The 12,567-nt window shown below is 45.6% G+C and overlaps 1 protein-coding gene across 1 annotated transcript in view; it reads left to right on the top strand.

The window, feature by feature from the left end:
- Positions 1-12,567, top strand: part of Znf827 (zinc finger protein 827) — a 180,611-nt gene that overhangs the window by 57,019 nt on the left and 111,025 nt on the right. Inside the window, 1 exon segment of the mRNA XM_028892888.2 lies at positions 6,413-6,646. Coding sequence (XP_028748721.1) covers positions 6,413-6,646 — 234 coding nt within the window.

The following is a 12,567-nucleotide window of genomic DNA, read 5'->3' as shown; positions in this document are numbered from 1 at the left end:
GTGGGATTTGTTTTGTTTTGTTTTATCGAGGGTCTCCTGTAGCCCGGATTGGCCTCGAATTCTCCCAGTAGCTGAAGATGACCTTGAGTTCTGGATCCTCTTGTCTATACCTCCTGTGTGGTGGATGACGAGCGTGTGCCACCCATGCCCAGCTTCACATCCTGGTTCTAAGTGTAGTTTAGCCTGTGGAGAAAAACGCTGATTATTCATTCCCGTGACTCCCTTTTCTATTGTCACCCTTGACCGTGCTCTGTCCCACTGGCTTCGTGTCCATAATTGTGACTGTCACTGGGGACCTTTGAAGACTTGGTGTGGGTTTGTGGATCCGGAATCCTGGCCAAGGCAAGGATTGAATGAGAAATATGAAACTTTAAAACTTTTGCTAAACATTGGTTATAAAAATGATTTAAAACTAAAGAATAAAGTTTTAAAACTTTTAAGTTAACATTTTAAGAATTCCATATGCATATAGTATGCTTAATATTTTAAAGTAGTAGTCAACTGTTGTTATTTAATTAAATCATGATCTTTCTGCTTTCCAGAGGTGATTTATTTTTCTCTCCTAAAGCGTATCAAATCGTTGGAAAATCCCAGGTCTCCAGCATGTTCACATGTGCCAACATGCCCCACGAGACACCTTGATAGATTTGAAGCTGGGGTACAGTCCCCAGAACTGAGCTGTGATTCCAGTTCAGTCATTGACAACTGTGACTTTCAAGCAGCTCTGTCATTTCCTGAGCCCATGTTTTCTTACTGTAAAAGAAGGGAGTGGAGACACCGTCGGCTTTCACTTTGTTCTATTTTAAATATCAATTAATTTATCTTTTTCTAAAAAAAAAAATACTAAATGCAGCCTCTATGTAAAACACATAGAAGTAGTATTTTAAAAAGAGAACCATTTTACGAGTTTATACTTAGTACATTTATTTATTTAAAGACCTAAGCAATTCAATTTAAGTATTACTCTGGTGTTACGGAGTCTAGTCGTTATAGCAATAATACTGTCTATTACATTTCTAGGTTTATTTTGCTGACTGAAGTCTTGTTACGTAGGAAGGCTCATAATTGCAATCTCAGCGTTTGGTGACTGAGCCAGGAGGGTCTCAGCTCAAGGCCAGCCTGGGCTGTATATGGATGGCCTTGCCTCAAAAACAAAACAAAACCAACAAAAAGAGATACTGATTCATGCAGAGACGCTGTGGGAAATGAAAACGGATGTTTAACAACTTGTCCTATAGCCACTGGGTCCCTTTAATTTTTCGGATCCTTGTAAGGAAAGCTGTAGTAGTAAAGTTTCTCCTTCAGCAGCATTCAGCACCTGCTCTCACCCCTTATTTAAGTGACAGACAAGGAGCATCCCATGCTGGCAGCCACACCAGAGCTGCCCATGATTCTGTATCAGCCATTTGATAACCAGTGACCCATTATTTCCATTGGGAAAAGGTTTTACTCACTTTGGATCTTAGGTTCTCCATCTGCAACATGGAGATGCTGTTAAGATCCATCTCAATGTCGTTGGCATGGCCACAAGAGCTAATCCAGGGGAAACAGTGTTCCCTGGGCTGTGATCCGTAACTGGCATATCCAGCCACATTTATGTATCTGTGCAGATCTCTGTCTTCTTTTGTCTGCTAGCCATAATCAGAAGGCACACCCAAGCACATGTTCTAGAACCCTGACATTTAATTTAGGGCAGGTATGTCCAGGGGACAGCTGAGAATGTCTAGAGAAATATTTTTGTTTCCACACCTGGTAGGAGCTAGGGCACCTTGTTGGTCGAGACTAGGCATGTGGTAATGATCCAGCAGTGATCCAGTCCAGACACCCACACTCTGAAGTTGAGTAGCTGACTTAAGGCATGTGGTGCGCACACACTCCAGTGTACTGTGACTGTACAGGTTTGCAATGGTACTCACACACAGGTCTAGGGTTTTACAAAGATCAGCAAGCTGCATCCTCATGAGTTGCCACTAGAAGTCTAAGAGTCCTGTGGTAGCAGAAGACACTGCATTACCCCAAACTAAACTGACGCATCAACACAAGCCAGCACATTGGTGGTCTCTGGTGACTTGGCATTTCAGGTGTAATCCTGACAAGGACACACATTTTAAAATCAAGTGTGACATGAACTCAAAAGCAACTTTAAAAAAAAATTACATTTGAGACAAATAGTAATTAGAACTCCCAATCCTTGGTTCCTTGGAACACTGCTTGAAAATCATTGGTGTGGGGTTCTCTTCTCAGGCTGGCTCTGGCTTAGGATGAGGTAGTAAATGTAATCCCCAGTAGCCAGGCTTTTTCACAGAGCAGTTTAGCAATCATCAGACTGGAAACCAGAGCTCCATCATCATCTCACATATGTCCCCTTCCTTCATCAGGGGGACCAACACCACAGGACCAAAGCATGTACATTCCAGTCTCTTTCCCTCTGTCCACTCAGTCAAGTGGCCCTAGGATCTCATGCCATCAGGAAATGACACCCACCTTTGTCGTTAGTGATCCTTGGCTCAGTCCAGTCCACTGCTTGTTCTCCAAGGCCCGCACTGCACTGCTTAGGTCTGTGTCCTTCTTAAAGGAAACTCAGTGTCTTGGTGAGGAAGGAAAGGGCTCTACATCTTCAGTGGGTGCTCTGGAGCCTAGGACCTCTGTCCTTGAGCTCTGTGATTAGAGGCAGACCATTTTGCCAGCCTTCAGAGTTTCCTCACCTGCAGATCTTCATGTCATGCCCTCCCTATGTGCTTGAAGATGACTTAACCCCCAATTGTAATTATTTATATGTTTGTTGTGTTCAGTGTTAAACCAAAGAATGGTCTTTATTTACGTGTGGGGGGGGGGAGAGTGAGCAACTTGTGAGAGATGGTTCTTTTCTTCCATCATGTGAATCCCAACTGAACTCAGGTCATCAGGCATGGTGGCAATCACTCTTACGCTCTCAGCCATCTCACCTGCCCAAGAATGGTCTTTAAATGAGTTGTTGGGAGCATCTCTTTAGAGACTAAGTCTTGGATGGAATCCCCCTGTGGATGCCTTGTATCCAGATTCATTTGCACCCCATCAATACCCACCGTTGAGGATTGAAGTTTTGGATTATTTTTGTCCATGCCCGTTTCTTTTCTGCATTTGTCTTTATCTTTAATTTGTTGTACATACACATAGAAGTGGATCTGATTCCTTTAAATGACAGCCCACTCCATCAAGTATATTATAGAGCCAAAATGGCTCAGCTCCTAAAATGTTTGTAACAAATAGCGAAAGAGAGACATCCTCATGATCTTAGGTGTGGCATGCACGATGTCAGCTGTAAGATACAGGAACAGAAGTCAGGGCAGGTAGCCTATGGACTTTTATTTACACATCTTCTCTTTAGACCCATGTGCCTGGGAAATAAAGCTTGAGCAGACAAGTGTTTTCCACATGGTTTTTGTTGTATCATTAGCCACATTTATACTTGCTCAACACATTGCAGTGCTATGGTGTTGATACAGTCAGAATGGAAACCAGGTCGGGAGCACCGGGCACACTTTGTCACTGCTCCACAGAGCTGGCCTGTCCCCTCACAAGTGTCTTGTCAAAGGCCCAGGAAGCCCAGGTCCCCCTGACAATGCTGCCTTTCCTCTTTTTTATGTAGCATGTTTTCTGATTAACCTTCCATGAGCATCCACTCCATGTGGTTACCCTCTCGGAAGTTGGGATTTTCCTCAATATTTTACCTTTCCTAGTCTCAACTTAGAAGTTAAACATGTTTGCAAATACAAGGCACAGCATGGACGCAATTTCTATTCACTTTGAATGATTCCTTCTGGAAGGATAGGGAGGCACATGTGTAATAAACACACACTGATTGCTGTGCCGTGATTGAGTAGGCTGCACTTGGGGAAGGATTTACGGTGGTTCTGGAAGGAAGATGTGGGGAAAGGCTAGGCATTAGCATGCTACCAGGAGCCTCTCAGGAGCAGGTTGGAAAGTGTAAAGGGAAGAAGTAGGTAGTCAGTTAGAGTGACCTGGGATGAGGTAGGGAACACCCAGTTGAGAATTAGAGCGTCATTGTTCCCTTTGCTTTGGTTTTGGTAGCAGTGTCCACAAAGGGCTGGGTTATCCATTAGTGATGCTAGAGTCCACTGGCTCTTCAGAGGTGCACCATGGTCTAGGCAGGTAGCAAAGCTTTGAATGTCACCTCAGCCTTCCTAGCCTTACGATGATGATACGTCCAGGGAAGCACTTCCGACTCCTTCTGGTGGGGATGTCAGAGCTCTTCACTCTCGCCGACCATGGTGCTATTGGAATACCATCAGCATCACTACTGTAGAGCAAACACACTTCACCATTCAGTACCACTGGGACCTCTGCAGTGTGCCAGGGACTGTTCTCGGCTCTTGACGCACATCAGCTTTAAAAACAGAGGTCAGCGTCTTCGTGATGCTGGCCCTGGAGTCGAGCGGACAGATTATTCAGGGCTTCTCTAACACTTAGCTCATGTGCTAAGGCTGCCACTCAAAGAACTACACTCCTGGTGTCTTAACAACGGATATTTATTTCTTACGGAGACCGGAAGCCCGACATCGGTTGTCAGCAGGTTTGATTTCTCCTGAGGCCTCTGCTCAGCTTGTAGATGGCTTCTTTTCTGTGTCCTCACTTGACCTTCCCCTGTGTAGAGACATCTCTGGTGCTTCTCTTCATAAGAAGAGAGAGACAGAATAGTTCTCAGAATGCTGGCATTGGATTACGACCCTGCCTTCATGCTTCATTGAACTGACGAGTGTCCCCTAAAAGCCTTAATGCACAAACACGCACATTGGGAAGGTGGCGCTCGACTCCCATGGGCATTGGGGTGGGGGCGCAGTCCTGTCCCTAACAGTATGTATGGTAAGTGTTCATATTTCAGAGAACGACAAGACTGGGACGGGTAAGGAAGATTGGTACAGTCGGGTGAGGGTCACTGTGTTACACGGTAGGTGTGGACCTCGCCGAGCACCGCATTTGAACCAGGGCTTTAAAGCTTGGTCTTGTTGAAACACAGGTGGAGACGCAGTGTGGTAAAGGACGTCAGGGACATAGCGACCCGGGTTCTAGTCCCAGCTCTGCAAAGTAGTAATTGTGAGACCTGGAGATGTCCCTCTAGCTCTCGGGCCCCGTTTGCAAATGTGCCAAGCCCTTCAAACTGATAGTCTGAAGTAAGCATCCTTAGAAATGGGGGAGGCACTGAAGTACATTGGACCAGGACTGTGTTAGCTTTGGGGGCCGGTTTTCTCGTTCTTGTTTGTGTGGATGGGACAGGACAGGCTCTTTCTAAGCAGAGCTGCTAAGAACACAGATTGGGAGGAAATCAGAAGACAAACGTGCCCTGTGTGGCACAGCCGCTATGGGCAGTACGCGGGTCTTTGACGGAGATGGAGGGCAGTGTGATGGGGAACTGCCTGCTGCCTGTGGCTTTCCTGTGGTGTGCCCAGGCCTGCACAGAGTAGCCAGCCCATAGACACCATCCATCCCATGGCGGGCTACTTAGCTCTGTTCTGACTGTACTCTCCACGCCAGCTGCCCATGGTTTCAAAAAATGAAAAAAGGGCAGTAGTGAACAACCTTGGAGTTTGGGTCATAGCCACATGAATTTCTTAGTTCTGACAAGTGTATGGTGATTAAGTAAGATGCCACTGTTAGGGAGTGCCAGGGAAGTCTGTATGGAAGCTCTTAGAACGAGCCTTGCAAATGTTCTATAAATCTAAAATTGCTCCAAAATATTTTTTCTTAAAATAACTATAAATAAATAAATTAATTAATAAATTAATAAATGAATGAATGAATAAAAACCCATTTTGTATGTGAGGATGACCTCAGCCCTGCACCATAGGTTTACTCATGGTGACAATACAAAGTATTTGGTCAGCACTGTCCATTGATAATAAGGTGAGAACAGTGGATCTCTAGTCCTGCTTTTCTTTTTGGCAGATTCGACATTCTCACCTTTCCACTCACCCCAGGTTCAGTTATAGATACCGCTGCTGACTCCTGATTTTATTTCAATATTTGACAGCAGAATAATTTCGTGAGCCATTGTTTAATGATAGAATTAGCTGGAAAATGTGCTGAGAGGCCGGGGAGGCAGCAGCGTGTCCAGGGAAGATGTTTAAAGAAACCAAGGAGAAAATGACCACAGGCTTTGTAAAGACCACACTTTTGAAAATACCCCGGGTTTAATATATGCTGAAGCTCACACGCAACTGAGGCCAAGGCTCGCGGGGCGCACTGTCTAAGAAGGTACAGTGATGTGCCCAGGGCCTGGCCTTTTTGGTCTCTCCGGCTGTTAAGCACAAGGTGAAGTGTGGGCATCTTAGAGGGAGCTGGGGAGATGCATATACCTATATATATCTCGCTTTCCCTTTCTCTCTCTCTCTCTTCCTTCTTGTTTTTTTGACAGCTGCGAACCAGAAGGAGCCCATGAATCTTAATTTTAAAGTGAAGGAGGAGCCCAAGGAAGAGGAGCCTCTAAGTACGCCTTTGCCTCGGTCCAGCTACGTGTTCAGCCCGGAACCGGAAGTGGCGGCCCCTAGCCTCCCCGAGGACCCGCTGACACCCCAGGAAGGCAAGGGGAACGTGCCGAGGCGGGACATGTCTGCCAAAGCTGCCTCAGAACTCCTCATGAAACTCTCAGGTACCCGGTATACTCTAAAATATTTCCATTCTGGCCGTTTCACGTGCAAGCCAACTGGACCGTTTCCTGCATGGCTTATAATTAACCCGATGGAGATGACAGCGGGAAAACGGCGACTTTAAGGAATGATCAGCTCGCTTGGCTTCAGGTCCCGTGCAGGTTACATGCATGAGTTTGGTCGTTTCTTGCCTGTCTAGACATTGGTTCAGTACCTGTTAGATGTGTGAGTTTGTTTCTTGGTTTGTTGTCCACATCTAGGTACAGCTTTCTGTTTCTGAGTGTTATTAGAAACGATAAGAAAACGCCCCTGGCATCTGAGATGATCTAGGCCACGATTTTAAATGGATTCTAATAACATTCACAGCATTTCTTCTGGTTGATCAAAATACCTTTTCTTAAGAGAAGATCCCATGTCTTTTATGCATTTATACTATAGTCTTTAAGGACCTTTAAAATGTTTTCCTTGGTTGAGAGTTGAGATGGCACTCAAAGAAATTACCAACAGAGTAGCAATGAGTGATTTTTAAGAATAGAGAACTTCCTGATGGGATGTTACAATAGTTAACCTGTTCTTAGATGAATGGAGGACTCCACTAATATCTAAATGTAATCTCAACTTGTTGGATATAAGAAAAAACGGGCTATAAATTGAAGCTAGAGTATTTTGATTTTTGGTAGCAACATCTACCTGGTCCTCTACAACAGGTAGAAAGTTTAGTGTCTTTTTGGTGGCAGGGTGTGACTTTCAGAACGTGGAAGAAAAAGCTGTATTGGCAACCATACCTGTCAAGTCGTAGCTGACTCGGGCCCCTGCCTCCTGAAGGTAATTTTGAGGCACTGTGTGTGAAATGCTAATGTGAATCAAAAGCTGCTTTTTGTTGGGAACTTGCTGTGCTTGGACGATGAAAGCAGGAACTGCCTTCGTGGGACTCCTCTGGGATCTGTAACTTCAGCAGCAACCCTGAAAGTGGTGTTTCCGGTTCACTAGGAGGTTGGAAAGTAAGAAATTAACAGTGATCTACTTAGAGTCAACATATCAGAACAGTTGAAATTCCTGTATCTGCCAGTTGGTGGGGTTGAGGTTTCTTGTCTTTGATGTTAACTCAGAGCACACTGAAATTTGAAGGGAACATGTTTTGCTAGTGGTAAAGCGTGGTTGAATCGCTGTGGTCTTACTGTGACCCGTTTCCCCAGACTCTGCCGTGATGGGGTACCAGCCTATCGTACACTGATGGGGTCTAGCAAGATCACAATGCTGGGGAGTTGAAACAGTCATGTTAGAGCCCGTACACCTGAGTGCATTTGTGTCTCCCTCCTGTGCCAAAACATCTCAGGGATGGAGTCATCCCTCTGTTGATGTTATTCTTCAGTCAGTCCAAAGAGGGCACCCACTTCTGTTGTTCTTCAGAGGTAGCTCTCCCAACACAATGGCTTAAACTCTCCTTCCCCAGTCATGTGACGCCTGTGCCCTCCTCGATGGTAGCTTCTGCCAGCTAATATGCAGTTTCAGAATTTACTACATACTGCTCTGGAGAGCAGAGGAGGCTGGTACCACATGGGAAGAGATTGTGAAAGTGGTGAATGAGATTTCAGGGCAGATGGTCTTTAAAGAAAATATTTTATCTTCATCCTTTTGGGTGATGTGATAGGAAAGACTGAAATAGGAAACTGTTTCCTAGATAATAATGAGACCCCCAAGAGAGAAATGCTGTCATGAGCATCTAATGATATTTGTGAGCAATGAAGGCTGCAAGTGTGTGTGTTGACTTTTATTGAGTGTATGTGCAGCGGGGTTTAACAATAGCTGAATGAATGGTCCTGTTTCTGAAGGGCAACCACCCTTCATAATGTGGAAATAAGCTTCATGAAGACTGATAACTGGTTTCTTTCTTGAAAAAAAAAATGCTATGTAGACAAGACTTGGGTCAAGGATACATGCATCCAAATCCCCGCATTTCTGTGTTCTCATCAGTAGTGTTTGAGACTGTATTCTTTGAGTGCATTAGTTCTATTCTTCTTTATTTCATAAGCAGGTCAGGTGTCCATTGAAATAATTACCAACAGAGTTAACAGTAAGAGACTTTTAAGGGTAGAGACTTTCCTGTTATTCCTGGTGGAATAGTACAGTAAGTCGCATGCCCTTAAGATGGCTGCAGTTCTTTACTGTTATCTCAATGTAGCCTCTGCCTGTCCAGTGTAGGAAAAATAAGCAGTGGACTCCGTTCAGGCAATCATAGCCCTGCAATGCTCTAGCAAATACCATGTCACAACATTTTTTTAAGTCCTAAGTTAGGTGAGTGGGTTAAAAACAAATGTCTTTTCATTCCAAAGCCATGAGGTAAGAGGTTCCTTTCTTAGGAGTGAAGTGGATATTAAACTCTGTGGAGAGAAACATGCCTGTAATTCCAGTATGATGGAGACCAAGTAGGATTGTGAGTTTGAGTACAGCCTGAGCTATGTAGTGAGGCCCAGTCACCAAACAAAACAAAAAAGTAAACACCAGTGTTTCTCTTCACTAATAGATTGATAGATTAAGGCAAAAGGAGGGTGCAAGGAAGAAGTCTTAAGTTCTCTGTCTTCAAGATATTATTTTAACAGTTTGAACAGCCATGCCCTGAAAGACACCCAAGTAAGGGACTGTCAGCAACTTGCAGATGAGAGAAGGCATCCACCTCCCAAAGCCGGTCTTGTTCTAGGCATTCTGTGGAGAGCGCTCCTCATGTCTTCCCACCCTGCAGTCTCACTTACAGTCTCTTTACTTTTCTGCAAAATCCTTTGGTCCGAAGGAACCTGTGTGAAACAGCTATGGGGGTCCCTTCTTAGCCAGTGGGGGTCATGCATTCACGGACTTTGGTGGATGCCTGAAATCGTAGAGAGCACTGACCCTATAACCCCGCTTCACCACCCCCCACGCACACACACATTCTAGCAGCGATAATACTTCATTTATGATTAGGCACAGTAAGAAACTAACAAGTACAATTTACTTCATTTATGATTAGGCACGGTAAGAAATTAGCAAATACAATTTTCTTTGTTTGTTTTTTGAGAACAGTTCTCAATATATAGCCTTGGCTGGCCTGGAACTCACAGAGATCTGCCTGCCTCTGCCTCTAGAGTGCTAGGATTAAAGGCATTCACTGCCCCGCCTGGCTACAACAGTGTATTATAATACAAGTTGTTCAAACCTATAAATAGTTTGTTGTGGAATTATCATTTACTATTTTGGGAGCACGGTTGACTGAAGTAGCGGACAACGTGGAGGATGAAGCCTCAGATAAGGCAGGGAGACAACAGTGTTAGAGTGACAGGACTGTATGGAGATGCTATATTTCTTTCCGTTTTGACTCAAAGAACAGCTCAGGAAAAGGATTCTCCTTCTCTCTTTTCGTACTAATTTTTTTACATAGCTTTTCAGTGAATTAACAAGAAGAAACTCGTCAATGATTTGGGCTGTCTCCTGTTTCCGTGTTTAAATTAGCTCATGTTCATTCCATAAGGATGAATGATTGGTACGTGGCCCAGCCACACATCACACGAGACTTCTTCCTAGGTGGAGAAACCTGGGTAGGAAGGGTGCTTTCCAAGTAGACACTCAGGTTCTCTGGGGGAAACACACACGAGTTAGAGCCCGGCTAAACCTTCTGTGGTCTGTGTGGCTCAGACTCCCTTTCCAGTTGTTAATTGTGAAGTTGCGTGTGTAACAGCTGGGCACAGTCAATTGACACCATAAAGAAAACAACTCACTCTGAGGAAATGACTAGAAGTCTGTGACTACCTGTTGTTATGTGAACCCAACAAACAACCCAGATCATCAAACTTCCCTGCTAAGCCTGTGCTTGCCAAAGATAATTCCTAAAAGCCTTCATCTAAAGAGGCCAATATTTCAGAGTTTAGCGTTGAGGATATGTAATATTAGACATGTTGGGAGCGCTAGTCAAGGTACCTTCAGACTAATTTAGTGATGTCTGGTGACCTTGTAAACTTATGTCATAAATGTGGTCACAGATGTGGCATGATGCTGGAAGTGGTGGGATGTTCACCCACTGCTCTGCTTTGAGAGAAGTGGGTAGGTGCACAGAGGTAAGCAGAGGCTGCCTCTCTCTGCATGTAGAATTGCATGTAGAATTGCATGTAGAATTGCCATTGCATGTGTAGACTGTATCATGCACATTTGGACAAACCTAAAGGAGCAATTAAGAATGACATTTAAGCTGGGCGGCGGTGGTGGTGGTACACACTGTTAATCCAGCACTCAGGAGCCAGAGGCAGGTGATCTCTGATTTCAAGGTCATCACAGTTTGCAGAGATAGTTCCAGGATAGCCAAGGCTACACAAAGAAACCCTGTCTCTGGGGAAAACAAAACAAAAAAAGAATGACATTTAAAAATCAGAATTGTGGGCCTGGAGAGATGGCTCATTGCTTAAGGACATGTACTAAGGACAAGAACTTGGTCCCATCACCATGTCGAACAGCTCACAATCACCTGTAGCTCCAGATCCACGGGTACCTGCATTTACATCCATATACCCCTTCTCTGCCATCTGTACACATAGTTAGAAGTATATATTTAAAAAAAAAAAAAAAGAGTACGAATTCCAGGCTGTGGAAATGGCTCATTGGGTAAAGTCCTTGCTATGCAAGCTTGAGGACCTGAATTCAGATCCCCTGATCACATATAAAAGCCAGGCCTTGCCACAGGCCTCCCTAATCCCAGCACTGGGAGATGGAGCATCCATGTGGCCAGTCAGTCTAGCCAATCTGTGACCCCTGTCACAGAAGCCAAGGTGGACTGTGATGGAAGGCATCAGATGAGGATCTGGCTTCCTTACTTACTTGCATAGACATGTTTTTATTGGCGTGTGTGTGTGTGTGTGTGTGTGTGTGTGTGTGTGTGTGTGTGTGTCTTCAGAAGCCAGAAGAACATTAGATCCCCTGGAGCTGATGGATATAAGCCACCAAAGTGGGTTCTGGGAACTGAACTCTTGTCCTGGGCCGTCCCTCCAGCCTTGGTCTCTTTTCTTCTAAGCCATACAGCCATTCTGATTTTCTCTTTCTGAATAGGAAATAAACTGATCCCAGCTAGACCTGAGAAAGATGAAGTTGTAAAGAAATTGACTCTCTGAGGTGGGCTCAGGTGACCAGGAAAAGGACACAAAGATTGAGTTCCTCCCAGTATTAGCTGGCCCTTTGCTTGTGTTCGAGTCCCCTTCCGGTAGTTAGCAAGAAACGAGGGCAGCGGACTGAGCGGGCCTGGCCTGGCTTCCCGGCCCAGGCAGGATGCAACGGGCCCTCAGAACCCAGGAGCTGCTCCCCCTCACTGGGCCTCTCCAGGCGTGCAGGTGGGCCTTGCTGCCCAGTCCAGAGGTGGGAAGCAGTCGTTGTCAACAGCTTTTGAGGTTACCCCTCGTTCAGAAGAACAGCCAGATAGCCCCACATTCTAGTGGACCACCTCAGCTCAGATGGGGACCCCTCAGTGGACCCTTCTGTGTCTGAGGTAAGGAAGGGCCTGCTGGCAGACATGTCTGCTGTCTGTCCTGACTTTGGGGGGGGGGGGCAGAAGAATGTCCAGGGATGAGTCTTCGGGGGGACAGTATAGGGAGGGACAGGAACCCAGAAGCTACAGCAGTGTGCGCACCACCCCAGCCTTGCAGAAACAGGCTCTTTCAGCACTGAGTATAAGCGTGCTGAGGCCTTGGCCCACTTTCCTTCCCTTTCTGGTAGAAAGAAGCTCAGGGGAAGGCTGCCCACCCAGGCTGTGGCCTGGCCAGCCCCAACTCTCTCTCAGAGCTGCTAGGGCATCGGAGACTCGTTCCTGGGGCCTGCTCTGGGCTTAGCTGGTGAAGTCCTCACAGCTCGGGGTGGGGGTGGGGTGGGGAGCAGCCTGTGTTTTGACAGCCTTTCCAAGTGATCCTGACGG

This window comes from Peromyscus leucopus, chromosome 5 (assembly GCF_004664715.2).
Source record: "Peromyscus leucopus breed LL Stock chromosome 5, UCI_PerLeu_2.1, whole genome shotgun sequence".
Classification (NCBI taxonomy): domain Eukaryota; kingdom Metazoa; phylum Chordata; class Mammalia; order Rodentia; family Cricetidae; genus Peromyscus; species Peromyscus leucopus.
Note: the sequence above shows the minus strand (reverse complement) of the source record. Positions and strands in the feature narration are given on the sequence as shown.